We start from the raw sequence: 24926 nt of genomic DNA, 5'->3' as shown, positions 1-24926 counted from the left end.
CAGGAAGCTGAGACTGAGTCAACCATCAGGGTCTCCTGCTACTAAGTGATGGGCCTCGGGTTGAACTCAGGTCCGCCTGACTGCAGAGGCCGGGCTCTGGGCCCCAGGCTATCCTGGGCCCTCTGCAAGGCCTCCAGGGCCAGGAGGAAGCTCTTGTTGTCTGAGGAGACTCATCTGAAGACAGAAGCCCAGGAACAGGAGTTCCCAACGAAGTGTCCAAGAGTCTCAGGCAGAGCAGCGCGTCTCCCGACTCCAGCACGACAGGGACACGAGGGGTGGCGGGACAGGAGAGCACTCCCTTTAAGAACTGCTGGGACACGGTTCACAGCCAGGTCCAGGCCAAAGGCTCCCGCAGGCCAGTCTGGGGCTGACTCCAGAGTCCAGAGAGGCTGCTGTCACCGAGGGCAGCCACAGTGACCGCGGGCCCTGAGCTGAGGACTCTGCACCCTTCACTCACTGTTACAGTCACCCTGTGACGGTCCCCGCTGTATCGATGAAGCTGAGGCTCAGAGATTCAGTGACTCACCCAGGACCTTGCAGCTCGGGGTGGAGACAATCAGGATCTGAACCCAGATCTCTGCTCCGAGCTCCTCGAGCAACATCACACATTCAGTTGGGTGCCTTCCTGCCGCCCAGGAAGGAACCAACCCAGACCCCACCGCAACCACCCAAGCCCCAGCCTCAGGGCCAGGGAGGGGACTCGATGGAGGAACAAACAGTCATGCGGAGATGGAACAAGCATGTGGCATGAAAGGACACATCTCACACAGGTAACAGGTGCAAAACAGAGGCTTTAATCAGAACAGCAATGAAGGCGCAGGGGCTGGGGGCCCGAGGGGGCACGGAGACAGAGGAGCCAGGAAGGCGGTGGTCTGGGTCCCGGCAGGGAGGCAGGTACTGGGCCTCTCCTCAGAAAACTGTTTCTGTGACTCTTGTGGCTCCTGTCCAGCCTCTGCGCAGGCCACTGGCCCAGATCCAAGAGTCAATGCCCTGGACTGTGCTTCTCGGGTGCTCCCCCTTCCCAAAGGGTGTGTGGACCCAGCTATGGGGAGGGGGCTGGAGAAGGCCGGCCTTGGCTTTGGCAGGGCAGAGGCTGCAAGAGCCAGGCCCGGGAGCAGCCCTAGAAGATTCTGGAACTGGCCCGCTGCCGCCAGCACCCCGTCACCCCTCAGGTGGGCCTGCCCAGCCTGGCCCCCGTCCATCCTCTGGGCCCAAGTCCGGGCTTAGGGCGCCATCACTCCCTCATCCCGGGATGCTACAGGGCGAGGTCAGGGGGGCTGGAGGACAAGGGCTGCTGCTTTCTGAGCCCTGCTGTGGCCTGCTCACCCACTGCCCACAGGGGCCGGGAAGCAGGGCCAAGGGCACTGGAAGCAAGCAGAGTGAGGAGGGAACAGAAGCTGCCGGATGTAAGACTGCCGAGAGGAATCAGGGTTCTCCACAACCACTGCTGGCCCCAAGCCCCTCCCCGAGTCCCGGCCCCCTCCCAGCCAGGGAGAGCTTCGGAAGGGCAGGCCTCACCCAGTCAGCCGGTGAGCAAGCCCTGTGGGGCCCTCCCAGGAGCCCAGCGGCCGCCCAAAGGGCAGCTTCCAGAGGCTGCCCTTGGGGAGGGAAACAGGTGTGGCTGTGGCAGGAAAGTCAGAACAGAAAAGCCAGGATGAGGCGCTGGACACAGGTGTCCAGAGGCCCAGGGCAGCATGAGGGGAGCTGGGAGGGGTCACCAGAACAGCTACTGCTTCTTCCTACCTGACCCCCGCCCCCAGGCTGGCCACCAGCCTCAGCCTCCAGCCCTCAAATCCCCCGATGCCTACCAAACACAGCTTGGGGACCCACCCATCCTGCGGGGAGCAACTGCTCCACCCCTAGAAAGACAAGGGGCCTGCGAAGGGAAAGAGGCAACAGAAACAGCGAAATAGCCCTCCCCAGAGGAGCGGAGCAGCCCAGGCCTCAGGGTGCGCTGCACCAGAGGGAGCGGGAGCCGGGGCAGGCCCAGGGACCCTGGCCCAGGCCCTCTCTTCTTGCCTGCCCACCACAGGAGAAGTCACTTGGTCACTTCTCCCAACTGGGGTCCTTCAGCCTCACGCCCTGAGCCTCCCTCACACCATGCTCACCCCCCACCCCAGGAAAGAGCCTCTTGTCAAACAGAAAGAACAGAGGGGGCGGGGAGGGGGCCGTGGCTGGGGTCGGGGGCAGGCACAGGAAGTGCGGCCTGGATGGCTCTGGCTGCTCAGCCCCTCCTAGCTCGACGTGACAGGGTGGATAGGCAGCAGGCTCCCGAACTTGAAGTGCTGGATCACAGGGAACTTCTCCAGGCACTGTGAGGAAGGAAGGGGGAGAGCAGAGAGGTGAGGGCTGCACCACACCCCTGCCGTGGCCTGCTCGGCCTCTCGGGCCTCCAGGGGGCCCCTGGACAGCCCCGAGGCTCTGTCCAGCGCAGTTCTAGGAAGTTTCCATCCAGGACCCAAGAAGTGGCCGTCTCAGAACAGCCCCCAGGCTTTGGAGGGAGGGGCAGCTTCCTAGCTGTTCTCGACCACAGCCTCCCACCCAAAGACCCCACTCCATGACAATCAGATCCACCAAGTAACGAGCATGAGAGTGACAGAGGGAGAGGGAGAGAAGCAGCCCAACCCCACAGAGCAGAAGCCAAGAGAGGCAGCCAATGACATCACTTGGCCCAGAGGGAGAAGTTGGACACCAGAGGTGAAAAGAACCCTCCAGATCACTGGGGACCCTGTAGCCAGGTCCCAGGCCTGGAGAAGAGGTGTGAGGACACTGGACACAAGCCTGAGAAGAGTCCCAGGCCTGCTTTCTCCAATTTTCAGTTCTTTGGACTGAAAAAGGCATCTTGGCACTTCAGAGCGAGACAATAAGAACCAGCTGAGAGCCCCCACCCCCACCCCCGGCAATTCCCAGCAGCCCAGTGCATGGAGCGAGGGTGGCAGAGCTGGGGGATGGCCCTACTCCCCAAACCCAGCCCAGCAGCGGCCTCAGCCCCAGGGCTCTGGCAGAGAAGAGGAGATGGAGAAATCGGCAGGGCCTGCACCCCAGAAGCTGGCCTGGTCCACAGGCAGCCAGACCCCAGACCCACACGCCTCTGCCCTCCGGCCCGGGCACGGCGTCAGCACCGCACAGGACCAGGAAGGGGAGGAAGGCCCAGCTCCCAGCCTCCCGCAGCAGCCCTGCTGTGCCTGCCACCCAGGCCCTGGTCACTAGCTGCTTCTCACAGGCAGCTCTCCCAGGCATGTGAGAATCTGCCCCTCTAACACTTTTGGCCACAAAACAACCAGAATGTGCTGGGCACCCCCTGGCTGGCATGGAATAAGACTTATGGCCTTAGAAGGGGTGACCGTCCCATTCTGTGATTGTGGTCTCAACTAACTTCGAAGGACAAAGGCCCGCCATGACCGGCCAGGCTCCCTCACCTCAACAACCAGCTGCAGAAACAAGGAGATCTCGGTCCAGTGTGTGTGTCAGGGTGGGGTCAGTCCACAAGGACAAGGGGGGCCAGGAGGGGAGCAGGAAAAGGGAAATCTTTGTGTGCAGTGGAAGAAGGACGGGAACCCAGCTCAGTGTGGGAGCAGAGCTCCGGGCCAGAACCAGGCTCGTGGGCCTGGGGCAGAGAAAGCGGGGCGCAGGAGCCAGGAGTGGTCCCTGGGGGAGGAGGAGCAGCAGACCAGGCCAGAGGCAAAGGCAGCTGCCATTGTGCTTATGTCATGGAGGAAGTGGTGGGAGTTGGTAAAAGGGGGGGCCCCCCCAGGGCCCTGGAATTCCAAAAAGGGTCAAAGGTCAACCTGCTTCTAGCTCTTATTCACAGAGGCTGTGAGGGCAGGAAGCTTAGGGGGAGGGGCAGGGGCAGAAGTTCTCTCCACTCAAGCTTCCCCAGGGCCACAGGAGAGGCAAGGAGCAGGGTCAAAGGCAAGAGGAGGTTTGGGGCAAAGCAAGTCCCAGGCTCAGGGGAACAGCAGAAGGGGGCCTCTGGTCAGGCCCTTTGCCCAGCTAACAGTGCCCACCCCACCTGCGTATGGGGCAGAGCAACAGCCTCAGCCTGTCGCCACACACACACACCAGGTCCCGGTGACTGCGGGGAGAAGGGGCCCTCTGGGCCCTGACAAGGCCTTCTGAAGGGAGTGCCAACACAGTGACAGCCCTCAGCAAAGACAGGCCCCAGCCCCAGGGGCCCCGAACACATCTGGCTCTTCGTTCAGGAAGGCCAGGCCAGGCAGTGTGGAGATGCGGACAGCTGGGCCCAAATCTGGAGGCCACCTAATGCCAGGCCTGGTCAGGCCTCTGTGGCCGCTCAGGGACAAGGCTGCCCTCCAGCAGCCAACTCTGGCTAGCGGCCCTGGCCCTGCTAACTCCCTTCTAACCCCCTTCTGGACTTCAAGACTGGTGGGCCTTGAAGCCCCTCCCTGTGGGCTGAGAACGGGAACGAAAAAGCAAGTCCTCTCCTCACACCTTGGGCAGGGAGAATGCGACCCCCTGGGCTCTCGGGGACCAGAGACTATGGGCTACCCGCGGGAGGCTGTCAAATGAGAGCCAACACCCCAGAGACGTGGTGTTCCCAAACTAGTCAGAGTTCCAGTGCGGCCCTACAAAGGAGGCTGGCCGCCCCACAGCGCCAGCCGGGCAGCAAGCTCGCGCCGCGCCCACGTGCCCCGAGTGGGCTTGGCCCTGCTCTCAGGAGGGCACTGTCATCCACTGGTGCTCCCTGTCTGGTCCTGAGCTGGGGGAGTTTTCAGTGGAGCCCTGCTTATGTTGACCATCCGTAGAAATACAGACAGCGCTCACCCCAGGAACCTTCTGTCCCTGCCCTCCTGTCACCACCTCAGATCTGAATTTGCTCCTCCCTCCTCCTGTCAGCCTGGACCTCTCCTGCCTCTGGAAGGGGCAGGTAGGGAAAGGTGGCAGGGTCCCCTGTTCTGCCCTCAGGGGCCTGGGTCAACAGAAGTTTTGTCACTCAAATAAGAGCCTGCAGGAAGGACAGTGTTTAAGATCCCAGCGAGCTCTGCCTGGGACACACGGGGTGGGGTGGGAGGCTGGGGGGCCGTGTGCAGGAGTAGGGAGGGCTCGGCAGGGTGACGGGGTTCCCCATCAGCACCCACTGTGGGCCTGTGGGAGTGGGGGTGTCAGGAACAACAGGACACCCAGAGGGCAATGGCCTGTGCTCTCCAGGCGGGACAGGGCCAGCAACTGCAGCGGAAGGGGCCTGCACAGCCCCAGCAAACGCTCCTCTCCGATTAGAGAGGTATGTGGGCTGGAGCCTAAACACAGGATGTGAAGTCCAGAGGAAGGGACTGAGGGGGAGGGGCGGAAGGGAGAGGGGCCAGGCCGCCAGTGCCAGCGCCGTTAACCCCTTCAGGCAGGCAGAGGAGCTGGCCAACTGGAGGCACTTGTCCTACCAAGCCACACCCAGCCCTCTACCACCCTTTCCTCCCCGCTCCCCACCTCTGGAGACCGGGTCTGAGTGAGATCTGGGCGTAATGAAGCAGACCAAGCACCTCCCTCCCTCCACGGGAGAGGGATGGCCCAGGGTCAAGAGGTGGGCACCCACAGGGCATCTGAGACCACCAGCCAGAGGGCGAAAAGAGGGGACTTTGGGGACCCATTGCTCCAGGTGAGGGAATTCACACCCAGCCCCTCCCCTGGCCAAGGTGAAGCAGTTCCAGGACTGGTCTGCCCAAGATGTGGAAGGAGCTAGTGCAAGGGACAGGATGGAAAGAGAATGTCCCCTCCCTACTCGCAAGAGAAAAAGCCACGTCCTTGGCCGGGAGAAGAGTGCCAAGCAGGACAAGGAGAGAGCATGAGATGCCCCAGGAGCCCAGGGCCGCCTCCCAGCAGGGGGAGCTCTGGGAGACCGGCCTCTCCCTGCCTTTCTGAGGGGAGAGCTCCTGGGCCCACAGACCTCCCACTGCCCAGCGATCAGACACACCAGTGTGAGAAGCGCCACTTTGGATGAGGCGTCCAAGGGACAAAACCATTTCCGAGCGTGTCTGGGTCTTCGTGTCCCCAAGAGAGACAGAGCTGCGGGGGACCAGGTGGGAAGAGAGATGATCCCCACCCCCACCCCAGCAGCAGGGCCTTGCTCAGTCACAGCGCAGAGCTGGGCCTCAGGCCAGTGCTTTTTTGACAGCCCATCCCACAGACGGAGACTGAGGCCTCCAGTGTCAGAGGGGCTGGCCCAAGATGCAGAGCCAAACAGCAGAGCCAGGCTGAGGGAACAACAGCCCTCAGGCCAAGAGCAGCGCAAGCCCCGCTCACCTCGGCCTTGTACATGCGGATGAGGCCCTGGTTCACCTTGGACCACGAGGGGACCGCGCTGATGTTCCACAGCTGGTTGGAGTGCTCTGCAAAGGGGCCCGTCTTCATCTGCAAGAGAGAGTCCCTCTGCTGGAGAACGGGCCACCTGGGAGCCCAGCCCCTGCTCCCCTGCAGCAAGGTCATGCGTGCACACATGCACGCAGGTTCACGCACACGCACACACACACACACATGCATGCACAGATTCGTGCACACACACTGCACACAAGGGGACCAGGCTACAACACCTGCCTGTGGGGAGTGCACACACACAGGCACACATAAGTGCCAAAGACATGGACCCTCCTGGCCTGTAAGACCCACCGGGAAAATGTGAGCCCCACAGTCACCCTCTTTCTTCCACAGCCAAAAAAGGGAAATGATTCCCACTGTCCACCGCATCCAGCAGCCTCAGAAAAATCAACGCTCCACCCAAGCTTCTGGTGCGCTCCCACCACTCGCCAGAACCACAGAGAGCCCGCCAGCACCGGGACCCCCTCCCACTCAGGTAAACAGCAGCGGCAGCAGCCTGGACCCTGACCCCCAGGCCCGCACACAGGGGGCTTCCACCATAGGGTACTCAGTCTGCGTCTGCCACAGGGGGAGTGGGAAGAGCCGAGGGAGGGGCCGTTCAGGGGAGGGCCGAGGCGGGTAAGAGCAAACCACACATCCCACTGGCCTGTGCACTGCCCGCAGAGGGGAGGAGGAAGAGGGGCAGACATGGCCAGGGCCCTGCAGCAGGCTCGGGAGGAGGGTCTGCTTAGAAAGCCAGCCTGACCTGGGGAGGGGAGGGCAACCAGGCGGCAAGGGACAGGCAGGAGGAAGGACAGCTCCATTCCTGGTCCCTCCTCTTGCCAAAGAGTTTGAGTCTCTGAGAAAGAAGAGAGAAATTCTGCAGCGAGCCCAGTGGAGTTCCCATGACATCAGAAACCACAGCACCGAGACAGGGAAGCCTGTGTGCCTGAGAGTCCCCGCAGACAGCACACCTGTATTTACTAACGAGCAGCTCACAGTCCCCCTCGGCACGTCCCCTCCCGTGCTGATAAGCAGCCCTGACGCTGGGGTACAGGGCTCAGCACCCCGAGCCCCAGAAAGCGTCAGAAGAAGGCGCCTGAAAAGCAAAGAGGCTGAGCTGGCAAGGAAGAGGAGACTTGGACCCAAGCGGGTAGAAGGTTCCAGAAGAAGCTGTGTGTGGAGGTGGGGCTGGGGGAGAGCTGGTCCAGGCAGAAAGGATGGGCCAAAGCCATCTCTCCATACTGGACATCTTAAGTGTAAAGGCCCAGAAGTAAATAAGCCCCACCCTTTGGCTGTAGTCTCTACCTGGTGGCCCACTCCTGAAGGCCCCTCACTTCTCCAGCAGGCCAACTCCAAAAATGTAAGACTTAAGTCAAAAAAAGCTGCCATTCGGGGCCAGCCCCATGGCCTATTGGTTAAGTTTGACGGCCCAGGGTTCAGTTCCCCAGGTGCAGACCTACACCATTTGTCAGTGGCCACACTGTGGCGGCAACGCACATACAAAATACAGGAAGACTGGCATGGATGTTAGCTCAGGATGAATCTTCCTCAAGCAAAAAGAGGAAGATTGGCAACAGATGTTAGCTCAGGGCGAATCTTCGTCAGGAAAAAAAGAAGAAAAAAAGCTGACATTTACCCTGGTCACCTCCCTCCCCTAGTCCAAGTCCCCAAAAAGCCTGTCTCTTCCCATGGGTTCAGTAACAGGGACAACAAGTACTTTCCACCAACATTGAGGCCACAGCCCAAGGTGCCAGAGACAAAACCCATTCTGGTCCCGGAAGGGCTTCTCCTGGGCTAGTCCCTTCACCCAGAATCTTTCCCCTCCTCTCTTTATCTAAGGCTCGCTCCTGGCTCTAAGGCTCCCTCCTCCTACTGGGGCCAGGCCTCCTCGGAGCTTTGTTCCAACAGTCCCACTCAGTCAGGCTCCACCCTCTGGCCGCCCCGCCCCTTCCCCAGGATCTCTGCCACGGGGGCAAGCACCAGGCTCCAGCTCTCTCTTGCACACTTCCAGGCACTGAGGAGCTCAGGGACCACTGGAGCTGTGTAACCAGGCTCACTCTGGACAGGGCCCATGACACACTACCCAGCAGGGACCCTGACTGGCTTCATCCCACAGCAGCAGCCCCAGGGGGCTGCTCAGCAAGGTCTCCCAGGCCAGGGCCGGAGGGTGGACTCGGGGAACCAAGAGGTTCTGCTTCCTGGGCCAGCCTCATCCACTAGGGGCACGGAAGGGGGGCCCCAAAAGGCCTCTCTGGCCTACTGGCAGAGCCAGGGGAGGCCGAGCTCCGGAGCCCCATGGCTGGGCCCCCACCGTGGAAAGGCCCGAGATGCTGTTTCTCCAGAGGGGCTGCGCACCCCCTTCAGGGTGCCAAGTCTCCCTAAGTCCTTCAGAAGGAGACTGTGCAACTCTGGGAAAGGGAAACAGGGAAAAGAGGAATCAGGGGCGAAAAGACAAAAAAAATCTAGCTCATTCTAGCCACAAAGGGAGAAGAGAAAGAACGAGAAGGAGCAGGCAGCCGCAGTCCCGCAGTGACCCCAGGGGAATCGTGTGAGTCAGAGCAGCCATATTGAGCAGGAAATTACTCACAGGCGCGTTCCTGCCTCTCCACTCCCGGGAGAATCGGCCTTTTGTAAATGGCTCCTCTGTCAGTGACGGGGGATGGGCGGGGGTGGGAGGCTGCACAGCGCCTTCCTGTCAGCTCCTTCCCTTCCAGCTGAAATCCGATCCCTCCCTTCCCAAAACTCCAAATTTAGAAGCCAGATTGAGGCTGAAATTCTGTTCCTGCTGCCCTGGGCTCTTAAAGGCGCCAGGGCTGCGTTTCCCAAGGCGGCAGAAGCCCTGCTGGGGCGGCCATCCTCCGGGATGCCCTGGGCTCCCAGAGCGGTCCCGGCCGTCCCTGGGGTGAGACCAGGAAAAGAAGGTGGTTCCATTTCCAACTTCTTGTTTTGTTTAGCCTCCTAGTGGCACGGGCCCTGGAGACCTCCGGTCTGCAGGGGCAACCGCCCCCTTGCCGACCCTAGCACGCAAGACTGCACGCAGGCCTCCAGGTCCCTGGGCCCCAGGGTCAGGCCCTCGGCCTCCCTTTGTCAGGGGAAGCCAGGCCAGGTCACCCACCCACCGACGAGGGGCTGCAAACGTGTCTGAGGTGGACAGGGGCGGGGGGGTGGGAGGGGGGCAGACAGAGCTGAGAACTAGCGCAAGGTGTGCTGGCGTGGGCGCCCTGGCCAGGGGTGGAGGGGGCCTCATCACAGCCACCCCGGCTCTGGGGCACACCGCCAGCACCCCGTGGCGGACCACCAAGCCTGAGCACCCAGCCCCAAAGAGAAAACCAGGCCTTGCAGAGAGGGTGCGGGACCCCCAGGAGCTCTCGGCCTGCCCCCTCCCAGTTCACGCCTCTCCCCAAGCAAAGGTCACAAAACCCTCTCCTGGTTCAACGTGCCTTTAACGCCACCTAGTGGCCACTGGAGGATTTCCTCGAGCAGGGGAACTGGGTCCCACACTTTGGGAAAGCTTTTGGTTTTTTATACCGGCACCATCAACCAACCAAACAAAAATACAAAGTTTTAACCTGGAGTCAGCTCCCACGTCCCCCGAGGCCCGGCCTGACCTTCGTCCTTGTCAGTCACTGACGGGGACCAGGCGCTCGGCCAGCCACCAGAGGGAGCCAAACCAGCGCCGCCTTTCACCCCGACCGGAGCAGGGCTGAGGCCGCAGCTCCGCGCAGCACGCGCACCCGTCCCCCTGCTCCTCCAGCTCCTCCCGGGGTCTCCCGGGGCTCCGCAGACCCCGCATCCCACTCTGGAGGGAGCGCACGTGACTGCGCTCCCGGCAGTGAGCCAGGCCGCCCTGGAGTCCTCCCGACCTTGGGCCGGCTACTCTGCTGAAGGCAGCAGATCTCGCAGAATGAAGTGGTGGCCCCCAGCGCCAGCCCCGCGCCATTTGCTGACTTAGAAAAACGTGTCATTCCCCTCTGGCCTCTGGAGTTTGGTGGAGGCCTGAGCCGAATGCTGACCAGCAGGAGCCTGGAGCCCCGGCTGCTTAACCAGGCTTCTGCCCCTCTCCGGGGGCTCAGAATGGGCAGCGGAGAGAGCAGCCCCCACGGGGGAGGGGGCGAGGTCCATGGCTGTGCCAGGGCTGTCACTGGGCCAGCAGACATGCATGCCGGCATCAGGGAAGAGAATGGGGGAAGGACTTCTCCAGACAGCACAGCTGGGGTGAGCTTCAGGAGTTGTGCGAAGGGGGGGCGGCACACACGACTGTATACCAGGAAGGGAGGATGAAAGGTCCCAACACCTCCCGAAAGAGAGGCCCTGAGAACAGTGGGTCCCCACCTTTCATGCACAGTCATGTGGCCAGTGTGTTTAAACATAGGTCCAGCTCTCGTTCCCTAGGATTCTGATCCAGAAAGCTGGGGTGGCGCCCAAGAACCTGCTTTTTAACAAGCTCCCCAGGCAATCTTGAGGAAGTGGTCTAAGGCCGCACTGTGGGAGATCCTGCCTTAGCAAGACAGCACCACCCAGTTAAACGACCCCCACGGGGTGGGCTGGGGGACCAGGCCTGCTCATTTTCACCTCCGCCACGTCACCTGGCCCATGTCCTCCAGCACTGACAGAGATGTGTCCCTTCAGCAGAAGTCTGTCCTGTCCACTCCAGTCCCTCCCACTCCTGCAATGGGTTCACCCTACACATCCACACACACACACAGCTCCCAGACCTGTGGGCCCCCCCACAAGATGCTGACACCCACGCACCCCCAACAATAGCCGCCCTCCCTTCAGACCCGCTCTATGGATAACCGAGTCCGCCTAGTGACTGAGTCTTAGTCCTCGGCTCAGGTAGGGACCCCGAGACCACTGATGCAGGAGGAGCTCTGGGATGGTCAGAAGCTGTTTAAGTTCCCGGAGAGGCTTCCTTGCAAGAAGCCGCCTCCTGCGGCCAGCCCACCACCTTTGGGCAGCAGCTCTGGCTTGTCTACCTCCTTTCGCCCAGCCCGGAGGCGGCTGGCGCTTCTTCCGCACCCCCTTGCCCTCACCTCAGTGATGAACAGGATACACTCCAGGAACATGTAGTCCTTGTGGTTCTCATTCACAGCCTTCTCGTCGACGAAGTGCCTGGGCTCCAGATACGGGTGGTCTGGGAACAGCACAAAGGCCTGGAGTTCAGAACCAGGCGCTCACACCTTCAGGGCGCCTCAGCCCAGGGTGGGCCACACCCAGCTCAGGGCCACAGCCCAGCCCACACCCCTCAACACCTGGCCTTGCAGGAAGAGTAAATGGCCGCGTGTGTACTCTAGTGTACTAAGCTGCAGCTCTGCTTCTGTCTAGCCGTGTGACTCAGTTTCCTCATCTGTGCGCCGGGGCTAAGAGCAGCACCTCCCTCATAGGCTGCTGGGTAGCGCCTGACAATCACAGCCACCGTAAAGCACTGCCATGGGGCCTGCACAGGAAGTGCTGCTCAGTGGTGGCAGGGTCCCGGAGAAGATTCCGGGAGCCAACTGACCTGAAGCCGTCAGAGCAGCGCCTGGCCCAGAGCCAGGCCTCCACAAGCAGTCACTTATTAGCATTATTGTGAGGGGAGTTAACCTACCCCAAACCAGAAGTTAGCACCTGCCTCGCCCACCGGCAGATCCCTCCCTCGCTCCGGCTTGCCTGGGGAAAGTGGGGGGCAACCCCCAGAGCCGGCCCACAGTGAGCAGCCCACCGCGCAGCACTTGGTGGCAGCTCCCTGAAGGGCTCACTTGCTCATGGCTCCATAATAACAGCAGATGACACTGGTCACCGAGTCAAAGGAGCCCCTCATTTTCAACATTAAACCCCGCAGCTGCTGCCAGGAGCTGGGCGGACTGCACAGCAGTCCATTATGCGCCAGGCGAGCGCCCTGCTCCAGCCACGTCACTTCCCATTATCTCGGAGGCGCCCTGCCCCCACCGCCCCCAGCCTGCCACACTGGCTGGCAGCAGCAGGTGGACAGCGAGCAGCCCCCATCAACAGCCGGTCTAATGGCTGCTTTACAAGCTGTCACTGTCCGTGCTGAGCAGGAAGAGAAGGGAGGAGAGAAGAGAGAAGGGCGGGGCAGGGTACAGAACGCGCCCTGGGGGGCGCAGGGGTACGCCTGCCCCGCTTCAGTACCTATCAGCTGCGAACTGCCCCAGATAAAGGGCAGAAACTGGAAGTCATCCAGGCCCCACACGCCCTGGCTGCCGGCTGGCTCCATCCTGTATGTTTTCTGGAGTTTCCGCATAACCTCAAGGTACCTACAAAGGAGGAGGGGGGACGGGGGAGCAAAAAGGAAAAAGCCAGTCTCACCCTTCAGAGATCGAGGCCAGAAGGGCCCACCTCAGACTGGAGCTGGCCTCCACTGCAGGGACAACCCACGTGTCCAAGCTACGCCTCAGCTGGGACTCTCAGATCACGCAGCTGTTTGTCTCCCCTACTCAGCCTCCTCCTGGCCCAGGAAAGGGGCAGACACCGACTGGGATGGAGGGGGTGCGGTTAGTGCCGTCAACTCCTGACAACGTAAGGCCCTGGGCAGGAGCCTCAGCCTCCCCCACTTCGGCTCGCCTGTTGGAGCGCTGGCGGGGCAGGTCACCTCCTAGGCCCTCGCAGCGCCGAGCTCCAGTGTCATCAAAGGTGCATCAGACTGCCCCAGGAGCCCCCGTGCTGGCATCGCCAGGGGGGCCCAGAACAGGCACTTGTCACTCTCTGGTGACTGAAACACAGCCGTGCTGCCGGGCAGGCAGTCTGGGCGGTGAGGGGAGCAGGTCAGAGCTGGACTGGCTGGGTTCAGATGGCTGCGTGACCTCAGGGAAGAGACCCGACTTCTCTGTGCCTCGGCCTCCCCATGGATAAAATGGAAACGAGAGCTGCTCCTTCCAGGGCTGCAGTGGGAATTACGTGAGCCGCACAGAAAGCGCTCAGAATGCACCTCCTCATGGCATCCGCCACGGGAGCACAAGCCGTCATCACGCGGCGTTCCCTTCACTGTCTGGACTGGAAGTTGAACCTGTGAGGAGTCTGGGACACCTGTCCACAGCCAGAGCTTGATGAGGACAGGACGAGGGAACCCTGGCACCTGTCCCCGGCCGGACAAGAACAAGGGCAGAGCCCTCGCTCAACCGCCAGGTAGCCACCCCCCGCCCTCCCCGCACTCACCGATTGAACACCTTGAAGACGATGGCTATCTGGTCGTCCACCCGGAGCACCCCGATCTTGCAGAGACAGCAGAGGAAGGCAGCAAAGGCAGCTTCGTGTCCTGGGGAGGAACCGCCGAGCTTGACAGCCTTCCGGAAACAGCAGTGGGACATGCCCTGTCTCACTAGAGCCCAGGCCGCTGATAGCTGCCCTCGAAGGGGGGAGGCCGACATGGAGACCACGGGGCCTCCTCCTTATCCAGAAAGACCTTTTAGGAGCTTTTAGGAGCTCCTAGCACTGTAATTCTACTCCTAAAAGGGCTGGGCTGTTGACTTCTTTAAATAGGCATTTTCTTGAATTTTGTAGGTTTAAGTCAGTCATCAATGCCACCCTATTTATTGAGCACCCACTGTGGGTCACTGTCCACGTCAGGCATTAGGGGGACAGTGGGAAGAAGTCCCTGCCCTCGTTCGACAGTTTATGATCTATCAGGATGACAGACATTAAATATACAGTCACTTCTATGACCCCAGCTCTGAAGGAGAAGTATAGGGTGATAACTGGAGGATATCACAGGGAGATCCTGATATAAGGGCTCAAGAAGGTTTCTCTAAGGAAGTAATATTTAATTTGAAATCTGAAAGATGAATAAGACTTGGCAAGGCACAGAAGGTGAGGGGAGCAAGAAGAGCCTTCTAGCCAGCAGAAACAGCATGTGCAAACGTCCTGAGGCAAAAAAAAAAAAAAAATTGATATATTTGAAGAACCCTAAGAAGGCCGGTATGGCTAAAGCAGAGCAAGCAAGAGAGAAAGTGTAACAAGATGAGGCTGGAGATCAGATAGGCCTTCATAGCCAGAGTAAAAAGTTCAGATGTTTTCCTTAGAGCAATGGGGAGCCACCAAAGGCTTCTAAGCAGGTCACCTTCTAAGCATGGTCACATTACAGGGTCAAAAGGCACCCCCTTCCTTTCCCAGTCATGTCAACTAGGAACGGTCAGCAGTACAGAAACCACCCACTGGACTTTGGACTGAATCCCACGGTTCACGGCATCATAAAAACACATTTCGAGAGAGGTGGGGAGAGAATCTTTCAGTGAGTTCCTGTCCCATTTCTGCAGAATGAAGGCCCCTCCAAGGGCCTAGAAACCTGTGAGCTGTGGCTTTCACCTGCACGGCTTCTGATCATGAGCAGCCCAGTCCAGGCCACCCTCGCTCAGGGGCAACCTCCACTCCCACACCCGGGAGCGCCTGAGGGCAGAGGGAACCCACCCTGCCGGCCGGCTCTCCTCACAGGGCGCCCCCGCTGGCCTGAGTCTAAGCCCCACCATGGAAGTCTCAAAACCCTTCACACCCCTGCTCCCCAGCAACAGGGGGAGCAGACGACAAACCTCCCCCAAGCCAGGCCGGTCCGCCCCTGGTCCAGGCGCCTCTTGAGGATCCTGAGCCCCAGGCGAGGGGCGGGCCCAGAGCAGCAGGTCTTGTGCAGCCTGCTGTGGGTGGAGGAAGGAAAGGCAGGCCTCCCACGCAGGCTCCTCCTCAGCACCCTGGCCCGGAGAATGCTCCCTCCACAGCCCTCCGGTCCCTCCCTCTCCCTCCACGGCTCCACCCCTGCCTCCCCACAAGAGCTCAGGAGCACAGAGACGGGGGCCAAGAGCAAGGGGCCCAGGGAGAGGGTGCGCCGCAACGCTGCCAGACGCTCCCAAGCTCTTCCATTTCTCAAGGCTTCTGAAAGCGGTGGCCTCAAGACATAGTAAGTGCTCAGTAAGCTATTGTTTGGGTGATGATGAGCTCACAGTGCATCTTTACAAAGAACAGAAATCAGCTCTGTACAGACAGGCACCACATGTGTGGTGCCAGCGCCCCCTGGTGGAGCCAGCCAGAGCCGCAACCCAGAAAAGACCACAGCAAGGCAGGTACCTGTGCCGTAGTCGATGCGCGTGGAGTTCCCCACCGACTCCTTTAGGTAAACAGCCACCTCAGGCACAGCAGCCGCCAGATGGGTGGGGACCACCGTGGCCACCAAGCTTTCTGCTTCCTGATAACACAAGAGACACAAGGTGGTGGCAGCAGATTAGGCAGCATCCGATGGCAAGCGCCCAGGGGCAGCATCTGGCTGGAGCCCAGGATGCCATGCGAGCTGGGCCTGGCTCCCTGCTCCAACTGGTCACAGAAGGAAGAGGAGGGAGAGCATTTATGTGTACACAACAGAGGGACTACCCTGGGGTGGCTTTTTGTCTGCTGACACTTTCTCGAGAGGACAAGGTTCCAGGGGCAAGACAGGAGGGATCTGAAAAAAACCCACTCAGCTCTCCTATCACGTAACTCATTGACACTCCATAGAGGTCATCTTTCTTCATACTTCCAGCAACGGAGTTTGTGCCATATGTCCACCAAAAGATGTACGCAAGGATGTTCATAGCAGCATTATTTACAGTAGCCATAACATGGAAACAACCCACAGCTGAGATGTCCATCAACAGTAGAATGGATAAACTGTAATATGTTTGTACAATGGAATACTACACAGCAATGAAAAAGATCCACTGCTACACAACTATGTGGATGAATTGCACAGACATAACATTGAGCAAAAGAAGCCAGACATGTATATGATGTTCGAAAACAGGCAAAATCGAGCTATGGAGCAGAAGTCAGAGAAGTTTGGGGATACCAGCTAGGAGGGGCACAAGGGCCCTGCTGGAGTGCTGGAATGCTCTGTGGTTTAATACAGGTGGTGGGTACAATGGTAAAAACATATGTTAAGGTCTATCAAACTATACAGTTATGATTTGTCAGCTTTAAGTTATAATTCAATAAAAATCTTTTAAAAAACCAAGAGTATATGCCATCTTAGAGTCCAGAGGCAGCCCCAGGCCGTTCTTAGGCAGGGACAGCATTTTTCTGGGTCCTTGGGACTCTCCTCTGCTCCATGTGAAAACACGGGGCCAGAGAAATTAGGACCCAAGTTTCTCTGAGTCCAGTCTGTGGTAGCCCAGGCATGAGAGTGTCTTGGAGACCTGGGGAGAAGCTGGACTCCCAGGCCCAGCCCAGACCCACAGACTCGGCCTTTCTAAGGATGGCATTGCAATCCTGCATTTTTATTTTTTGTTTGCCTTGAACAGGTATCACCTTCCTATGATTCAGAAATAAACACATTCTAAAAGGGAGGCATGAGAAGTCTCACTCCACCCCGTCCCTGTCCACCCCCCTCCCCTGCCCTCAAAAAGAAACTGCACCTGCCCATCGTGTGTCCTTCCAGTGAGGCTTCTCTGGGCAAACTGACCAATACAAACACACCTCTTTATCTTTCCTCCTTTCCTATCAAAAGGCAGCTTGCCGTGCGCATCCTGCCCTGGCTCCTCTGACCTAACAGTAAATCGCAGAGCCCTTCCCTGACTTCCCTAGTCGGCCTCCTTATTCTTTCTTACAGACCCTGGGGGGAGAGTGGCCAGCTGGCTGGATTTTATTTGACTGATCCCCTATCGGTCTATTTAGCTCTTCCCCTGAGAATGGACACCAGGGACACTTCCACCTGTTGCGAATACAAACGATGACCTAATGAACAGCCCCGAGCAGAGGACTGTGCATCCACATGGTGATTCCCAGAAGACGGCTGGGGCAGAGGGTAAATGCATTCATACTTTTGGTAAATGGAATTGCCATTTTAACAAACCCCCCAGTGATTTTGATCTGCCTGCAAGCTTTCCCCCAGCCCCGCCCCCAAGCCTGTCCTGCGGCAGCCTCACCTGGTCGAGTTTGGCATACCAGGTCCTATAGGCCTTGTTCCCAAACCGAGAGGGCTGGTCCACCGGAGGGGTCTCATCAATCCACCTGTCCAACGTGTTGAGAAGAGCAACCAGTTTCTCAATGGCCTGTGGAGGCAAAATAGAGGGGGCCAAGCCACAATGACCAGGGGCCCCGAGCCAGAGCCACAGAGGAGTCCCAACAGCTGCTGGCCAATGACCCCAAGCCACGGCACTAACTCGCATTCTCCTTGCTCTCCCCTTTCTTCCCAAACGTCCTGAATATGAAGGAGGGGCTGGGGGAACAGAGGGAGCTTTACAGAAAGGGACAGCACTAGGCTGAAGGGACAGGTGTGGCTTCAGCACCTGGTTTCTCCAGCCAGCCTATCCAGGAGGAGCTGGACAGGCGGAACGCAGCCCTGACCTTCTCTAAGAGATTTTATTGAGGTCTGCTGTTCAGCACACAATATCTACGCATCCCAGAAAACAGATGAAAAAGGAGAAAACAAAAATGACCAGTAATCCTGTCCCAGAAATAAACACCACTAACACTTTCACATCCTCTTTTATTTCATCTTTTTACAGTGTTTTCTCTCGCTCACCATGCTAAGAATTTTCGAGGCAGCTGGACCTGATTCAAAGCCCAGCTGAAACACCATTTAGTCGCTGCGAGACCTCGAGCCAGTGACTGACTCTCAGAGGCTGCTCCCCATTTCAAAAATGGGTGTGATGATAAAGACTTCGCAAGGCCCCTCCACGAGGCGCGCCGAGGTGGCGGCTCGCAGGCCTGCGTATCCCGGTGTGTCCACGCCCCCACCACACAGGGTGGCAGTGGGTCACTCTGCGCCAGTCCGGCCAGGCGTGGCCACTGGACGCTTTGCACTGCAGAGCTCTTTGTTGTTCATGGTTGGGAATGGAGACTCGGTGTCCAAAGAGTTTAGGACGGGCCCCAGGCACACAAAGAGCAGGCCATGGGACTGTGCCACTGCTGCCACTGCGTCAGATGGGAAGTGACCCGTCCAGGGCCCTCCTATCGAGTCCTCCCGCCACCACCCACCCTCTGGGCTGACCCAACTCTGGGGTCGTGGAGTCCCGGCGCACCCATCTCTAACACAGGGAAGCGCGGTGGCCTGGGGGTGGGCAGTGAAGCTCCTGTCCCTTTGTCCCTCCCAAGTCCCACGGGCCCCTCTTGCTCAGAGCCTAAGGACATTTTTGAAAATATAGGACATTTAGAAGCAAAACTGAATGTGAGTGTGTGATCACTGGAGCAGAGACCGTCTGTAGTCCTCTCTCTCGTCGGCCCTTCTCACCACAGAGCCTTTGCATAAGCTGCTCTTTGTGACTGACATGCCCTCGTTATGTCCTGGTCTTGGGCCGATGCCCCCAGCGTGCCTAGTGTTCCTTACCAGTCTGAATTCTTCTCAGTCTCTTGCTACAGTGTTTCTTCCCTGAAGCACCCCCTCCTGACCCCCTGCTGTGTACCCACCGACCCCCCCCCCACCCCCCACCCCCACCCCGGCCCTGCGCTTGTCACAGAGCCTGCAGTCTTCTCACCCATCAGAATGTCAGCTCCCTGAGAGCCAGGGCCCCACAACACAGCACATTCAAAGCAACTGCTTACAGTTGGACAAAAACGTTTTCAGATACACAGAGGAAAAAATTCAGAGTACAAAAGGGTGTGGGGAAAAACTCAGTGTCTTCCCATCCCTGACCTCCACGGCCTGGCTCCCGTGCCCTGGGGAAGAGAGAAGCCAGTTTCTCGGGTGTCGACAAAGAAAGTCTGTGCGTGTGCATCTAACGTGTTGATGTGTGAGCCTTTTACTCGGCACAGGTTGCAGAGTGTTCTCCATGCTCCCAAATCTAGACCAGACTCATCTGTTTGAACGACTGCACTGTACTTCGCTAGCACTCTAATTTATTTATGTTTCCCTTTGGCAGAAATTCGGGTTCTTTCCAGTCTTTCGTAACAAGCAGTGCTGCACTGCCTATCTTTGTACAAATGTCTTTGTACCCAAGCAGGCATATTTCTGTAGGCTAAATTCCTTAGGGCAGAAGTGCTAGGTCAAAGGGCTTTCCTTGGGGCGGGCCTTGTGGCCGAGTGGTTAAGTTCAAGTGCTCCGCTTCAGCGGCCCTGGGTTCGCCCGTTCAGATCCTGGGCGCGGACCCCAGGCCGTGGAAGCGTCGCACACAGAGGAACTAGAAGGACCTACAACTAGGATGTACAACTATGTGCTGGGGCTTTGGGGAGGAAACAGAAGGCTTTCCCTGGATCTCTAAACGGGTAAGTGATCCCTAGACAGGTTGTACCAAGCTACCCCTCCTCCAGCAAAGGAGGGAGCTCATGCCCCCATTGCCAATCAATGCTCGATCCTGCAGGCCTGGGAGGCGTGAAACCACACTTCACTGTAGCTTCATTTGTGTTTCCTAGAAGTGTAGTCGAACATCTCAATGTCTTTCTCTGATTTATTTTCATGGTGATCATCTCTACCACTAACATACTCATTTGTAAACCGGAAAAATCTCAATTTATTATAAACACGTATATATTTAAAAGCCATTCGTATTTCATATTCTTTGCCCATTCTTCTACTGGGTTGTTGATGTTATTGTTTACTAGGAGCATTTTACATACTAAGGAAATTACCCCATTGTCTGTTCAAAGTGTTTTTTTCCTAATCTGTCCTTTGTCTTTGACTTGGATTGTGTTTTTTCGTTTGTTTGTACTTATTTATTTTTGTCAGGTATTTAAAATTGCTATTCATCATTATTACTTTTTTCATTTACGGCTTCTCCATTTTGTGTCATGCTCAGAAATATCTCCTCTACTCCAAGATTATAAAACGTGATGTTTTCTTCTGGGAAAAAAAAAAAGAATGCCTAGTGCAGCACCTGGCAGAGGTGATAGTATAAATTTATACACATCCGGACTCAAAAACACAGGTCACGGGGCACACACTGCTTCGCAGCCTGCTCAGCTTCCTCACGAACCTCGTTGCACGTGCACACGCAGACACAACGTCACGATAGCCTGTAACAAGTGAACAGCACTTCCTGGGCCGAAGCGCTGCCGTTTACTCACTGACTCCCTCTCTGGTCAATGTCTGGGCTGCTTCCGATTGTTCACCACCACAAACAGCACTGTGATGAACAACGTGGCATCCCAGCCTCTGTGGAGAGGTCCGCTCAGAGGAAGGGACGCGGGAACGCTCTGCGGGTGTGACAGCCTGCTCTCGCCTCACTGACACCTTTCCCACAGAAGGCAGGACAAAGGAGTGGAACCAGTGTCACAGGCCGACTCGTGCATGCGCACACAAAATGTCACTCCATGAGGAAATCAGGGGACACTGTCCACCCAAAACACAGGTCTGTGAGGGCAGCTAGGAAAGCGTTCCTCCCAGAGGAGGCTTGCAGCACGGGCCAGGAGGAAGGGCAACGGAGGGCTCGGGGAGCGCACGGTGCAGACGCAGGGACACTGGGAGTCAGGCAGCCCTGGGAGGAGGGACCCTGCCCGAAGCAGACCTGGCCACATTGACTGGCACAGATGGTGCAAGGAGACACCTCCAGGAGCTGCCGACGCTGGTAGGACCCAGCAGGGCGGTGCCCACAGGAAAAGTCGTGACCAGCAGGGCCATCATGGCCGGCCTGCCATTGCAGAGACTCCGCAGAGAAGTGGTCTGAGAGCCGGCCGCATATTTGTGGGGAGGGGAGAGGAGCGCTCGAGCTAAGGAATGCATGTCACCCCCGGCTGCACAGCTCCAGGAGGCATAAATCACATCGCAGTCCTTGTACAGCCCCCCTGGCATTGTGCCACAGGACAACGGCCCTGAATGCAGCCCGTCCTCACCCCTCTTACCCATCAGAGGAGAAAGCTCCCTCTGCGTCTGGCTGAGGCAGGCGGTCAGGGGACATAAAGCCGCCATGATGAAATGTGACAGAAAGTGCTGCCAAAGCCTGGTTTTATGAAGAACCAGGTCACCAGGAACGGCTGACAAGGACAGAGCAAGCCCAACGCCACGCAGCAACTAGGACTGAGGAGGGCTGGCCCAGCAATCCTGGCCCCAGGAAGCACCGGCAAGGCCCGAGGCCCTGGAGAGCTCAGTCTTTGGTGACACCGAGGGCACAGAGGCGGCGCTCCGGAGGCTGCCCCAGCTGCTAGCTCAGCTGGGCCACTGAATCATTAAAAGGCTCCCAGCTCCTCTTTCTGGAGAGGGCTTTCTGAACGCAAGGGGCTGCCTCCACTTTCGGCTCGCTGGGGCAGAGGGGTGGGGGACTGTGGGCTGAGCCCGCTAGGAGGCCGGAGCATCCTCTGAGCTCCCCTCCTTCTCCCCAGACCAGGGCTCCTTTTTGGATTTCATGGACCAGCAACATTTTCTCCAAAACTTTACTTGCCAATTTTTCATTTTGCTCTCACTTAAAAATTCAAACAGAACAACAACAAAAAATAAGCCTCCTACTGCCTATCACTTTTATGTTGCAAAAACTTTAACCCCCAAAGAACAGGTCAGACACAATTTCAAAATGAAGGAGAGCCTTCTACATATGGGCCTAGGCAATATCACTACACCGCCCTTCCTTGTTCCCTTTGCCGCTGGTCCGGAAGCCGCCACCCGAGGCCACCAGAGGCACTGGGCCCTCTCTGCGGCCACAGCTGCCATCCCTGCAGGGAGGCCCAGCAGCTGCACAGGCGGGAGGAGGCCCCCACCTGTGGGCCGAGGCCCTGCTGCCCCTGCCAGCTGTGGGCAGAAGCTGTAAGACCTCTGGAGACCAAACTAGTCACCTCTGTCCACCGAGTGAGGAGGAAGCCACCACCCGGCACTGGGAGGAGCCCCAGCTCAGGAAGAGCCCCAGCTGAAGGAACAACAACGCTGCTGGAAATTAGAACTGAGGACAGTTAATGATAACAACAGCTAATAACGATAATGCCATCTAGTGTGTGCCAGGTGCTGTGCTAAAGAAAAACTCAGCGTGCAGGAGCTCAGCGAATCTCCCCAGGGGCCATGAGCAGGCCTGCGGCTCTTCCCACTCTACAGATGAGGAAACAGAGGGTCAGAGGGGACAAGGCGACTCAGCTCAGAAGTGAGAGGTCATCAAAACCAGTCAGCCTGCCTCTGGAACCCAAGCACTTAACCACGCTGCAACTCTGCCAAAAGAACAGCTCCTGAGCCAAGACAACACCTGGTGGGTGTGGACCGCCTGCCATCAAAGCCTCAAGGGCAATTAAGGGACCTGAGAGGGACCTGGCAGCTCAGGATCGGCTGGGATAATTACAGTATTCTCCTTTAATTAGCCGTCCCACACCACATTCCCCAGCCCACTGAGCACAGCTGGACATCCCTGCCATGGGCTCAAGGAGGAGCCCTCTCCCTCCCCAGACATCTGTGCCAGAGCCAAAGTCCCAGGGCGCTGGGTGGGCCCAAGAGGAACCCAAGAAGTCATTGGTGGGTCAGCTCCCAAAAGAAAGCTGTGAATGCCCGGCTCGCCAGAAGTGACAGAACAGAACCTCAGCCACCCAGCAGTCAGCTAGGACCCAGGAGCAGGAGGGCTAAGAGGGCACTGCTAGCCTCAGGACAGACGGAGGCACTGGGCCAGCACAGACCTTACCCAACAGGCCGAGGCTAGGGCTGGAGAGCCGGGTGGGACAAGGAACTGCGAGAGGCCCTGATGTCTGAGATAAGAGGCTCAAGGTGGCTCTGGGCCAACTGTGACAGGAACCCATGAGGCCACTAAAGGCCTGGGACCCAGCCCTGGGAGATGGCAACCAGCCAGAGCAGACGGCCTGCAAGCGCTCACCTTCCCCTGGGTATCGGCCTCCTCCCAGCTCCGCCCTCCCTCCAGAAACAGGCCCCTCTCTGCAGCACGGCCGCGGCCACGGAGCAGCACAGCAGCATGCACCCTGCCACTCAGTATTTCCGCTTCTGGGAAGAATCCTCAGGAAAGGACGCCCACAGATCTGTGTGCAAGGATGTCCAGAGCAGCGATGTCTAGGGAAACAACCTAAAAGCCCACAGTTAGGGGGCAGTTTAAACAAATGAGGGCTGGCTCAATGAGGCAGCCATGTACGCAGCAGGAAAGGGACTGGGGGGCAGGTCTGGTGGCACTCCGCACACCACGAACGGGACTGCCCCGGGAGTTAGGGAGGAGGGCTGTACGGGAGGTTAGTGTCATGCACGTCGCTGTCAGTCATCTCTTCAGTGAGCACATTTACTTCTTTGTGATCTTTTTTAATTTAAAAAGTCATATAAAGACATCAGTGAGCAAAAATGCAGGCTATAAAACAGTATATTTACTTTGATTCCAATTTTATAACTACCCACCTATTTGCAGATAAGACAGGATTAGCAATAGAGACACCAAAATGTCAACTGCACATGTGTTTGGGCAATCTCATTTTCTGCATTGGCCCCGTTGTGGGCACGAGCACACGTGACCCTGGAGCTATTTTTGGAAAGGCCCTGCCCAGGAGGTGCCCGCCCACACCGGCCTACCTCAGAGACTGTGTACTCGAAGGTCAGCTTCTTCCCCTTCACGCCTTCGTTGAGGGTGAGGATGAATCCGATGTAGTCAGCGTACGCCTACCAAATAGAGCGGGTGTGGGGATGCGGAGAGTGGTGTCAGAGCCGGACTCTATGCCCTGGCCAGCCCCCAGCGCCCCCCCGTTATCAAAGGGCTCCAAGCTACCCCTGGCTCCCAAGCCAGCAGCAGGGGCCGTAGAAAGATAATGCCGAACAGCCCGCCCCCACCCTCCCTCCCACACTGCTGGCAGGCCAGGGACCACAATGACACCGGGACCTCCAGCCAGAGTTTCCTCTGTGCTCACTGATGCTGCCAGCACTTGACACAACCACCCCACAAGGCAGCCACTATCACTGGCCCCATTTTACAGATGAAACCAAGACTGCAGGAGAAGTGACTTGCCCAAGGTCTCCTAAGACCAAGATCTCATCAGACTGGAGGAGGACCCAGCCAGCCAAACTCCAAAGCAGAGTGGCCAAGTCTTCGGCCATTACTACCAGCCCACCCGGAGTCCAAGGAATACCACCAAGGGTCCCTCCCCGGGCATCTCCCGGATGTTTCCCCCATCAGACGGGCCAGGCTGCCGGCTTGCAGTGCAGCTGCCATGCTCCCAGGAGAAATTGTCTTCTGTGCATGACCAGGTCTCCCAACACACCCACCAGCTTCCAACAGGGCACTCTCCCCGCTGCAGGGCTGTAGGTCACACACAGCACAGGGTGAAGAAAGCACGGAGGTGCAGGCCCCTGGAGAGGCGGGTCTGGGCGCACGTGACTTCCCTTCCATCTTGTTTCTTCTTCATCCCTTTCATCTCTCGCTTTTTCCTTCCTCCTTATCCAAGCCTTACGGGTGCCAGGGGCATCCACAGCCAGCCCTGAGATGAGCCCTGAGCACCAACCCCCAGTGTCTAGAAGGGAGCATCCTTCTCTCATGGTCCTCCTGCAGCCCATGGAGTGGCCGCAGGGGAAGGGGGCGTCACCTGGCCGCCGGGGGGCACCCGCAGCCACTCTCCTAGCCCAGGGCAGTCTGAGCCCTCGTCCTGACTACGGCCAGGCTCACCATCATTCCTGCAAAGTACACTGGGGCGCAAGGAGAGGGAGCAGCAGGGGCTGCGTCACCCTCCGCAGTGCTGGCTCCCACACAGGTCTGGGGCTCTTGGTGACTAAAGCTCAGGATGTTCCTAGGAACCTGACTATGGCGAAGTCTCCACTGACACCATTTTGTCACCACGAG

The 24926-nt window shown here is 58.3% G+C and overlaps 1 protein-coding gene across 1 annotated transcript in view; it reads right to left on the bottom strand.

Moving 5' to 3' along the window:
* Positions 1 to 773: 773 nt before the first annotated feature.
* Positions 774 to 24926, bottom strand: part of PTPA (protein phosphatase 2 phosphatase activator) — a 31149-nt gene continuing 6996 nt past the window's right edge. The window contains exons 3-10 of the mRNA XM_070596879.1: positions 23669 to 23755; positions 17187 to 17312; positions 15358 to 15475; positions 13462 to 13561; positions 12439 to 12563; positions 11343 to 11443; positions 6256 to 6363; positions 774 to 2312 (exon numbers count right to left, since the gene is read on the bottom strand). Of these exons, the coding sequence (XP_070452980.1) occupies positions 2235 to 2312; positions 6256 to 6363; positions 11343 to 11443; positions 12439 to 12563; positions 13462 to 13561; positions 15358 to 15475; positions 17187 to 17312; positions 23669 to 23755 (843 nt within the window). The 3' untranslated portion in view covers positions 774 to 2234. The remainder of the gene's footprint in view (positions 2313 to 6255; positions 6364 to 11342; positions 11444 to 12438; positions 12564 to 13461; positions 13562 to 15357; positions 15476 to 17186; positions 17313 to 23668; positions 23756 to 24926) is intronic.

This window comes from Equus przewalskii, chromosome 26 (assembly GCF_037783145.1).
Source record: "Equus przewalskii isolate Varuska chromosome 26, EquPr2, whole genome shotgun sequence".
NCBI classification, from domain to species: domain Eukaryota; kingdom Metazoa; phylum Chordata; class Mammalia; order Perissodactyla; family Equidae; genus Equus; species Equus przewalskii.
This window is presented reverse-complemented; position numbering and strand designations above follow the sequence as displayed.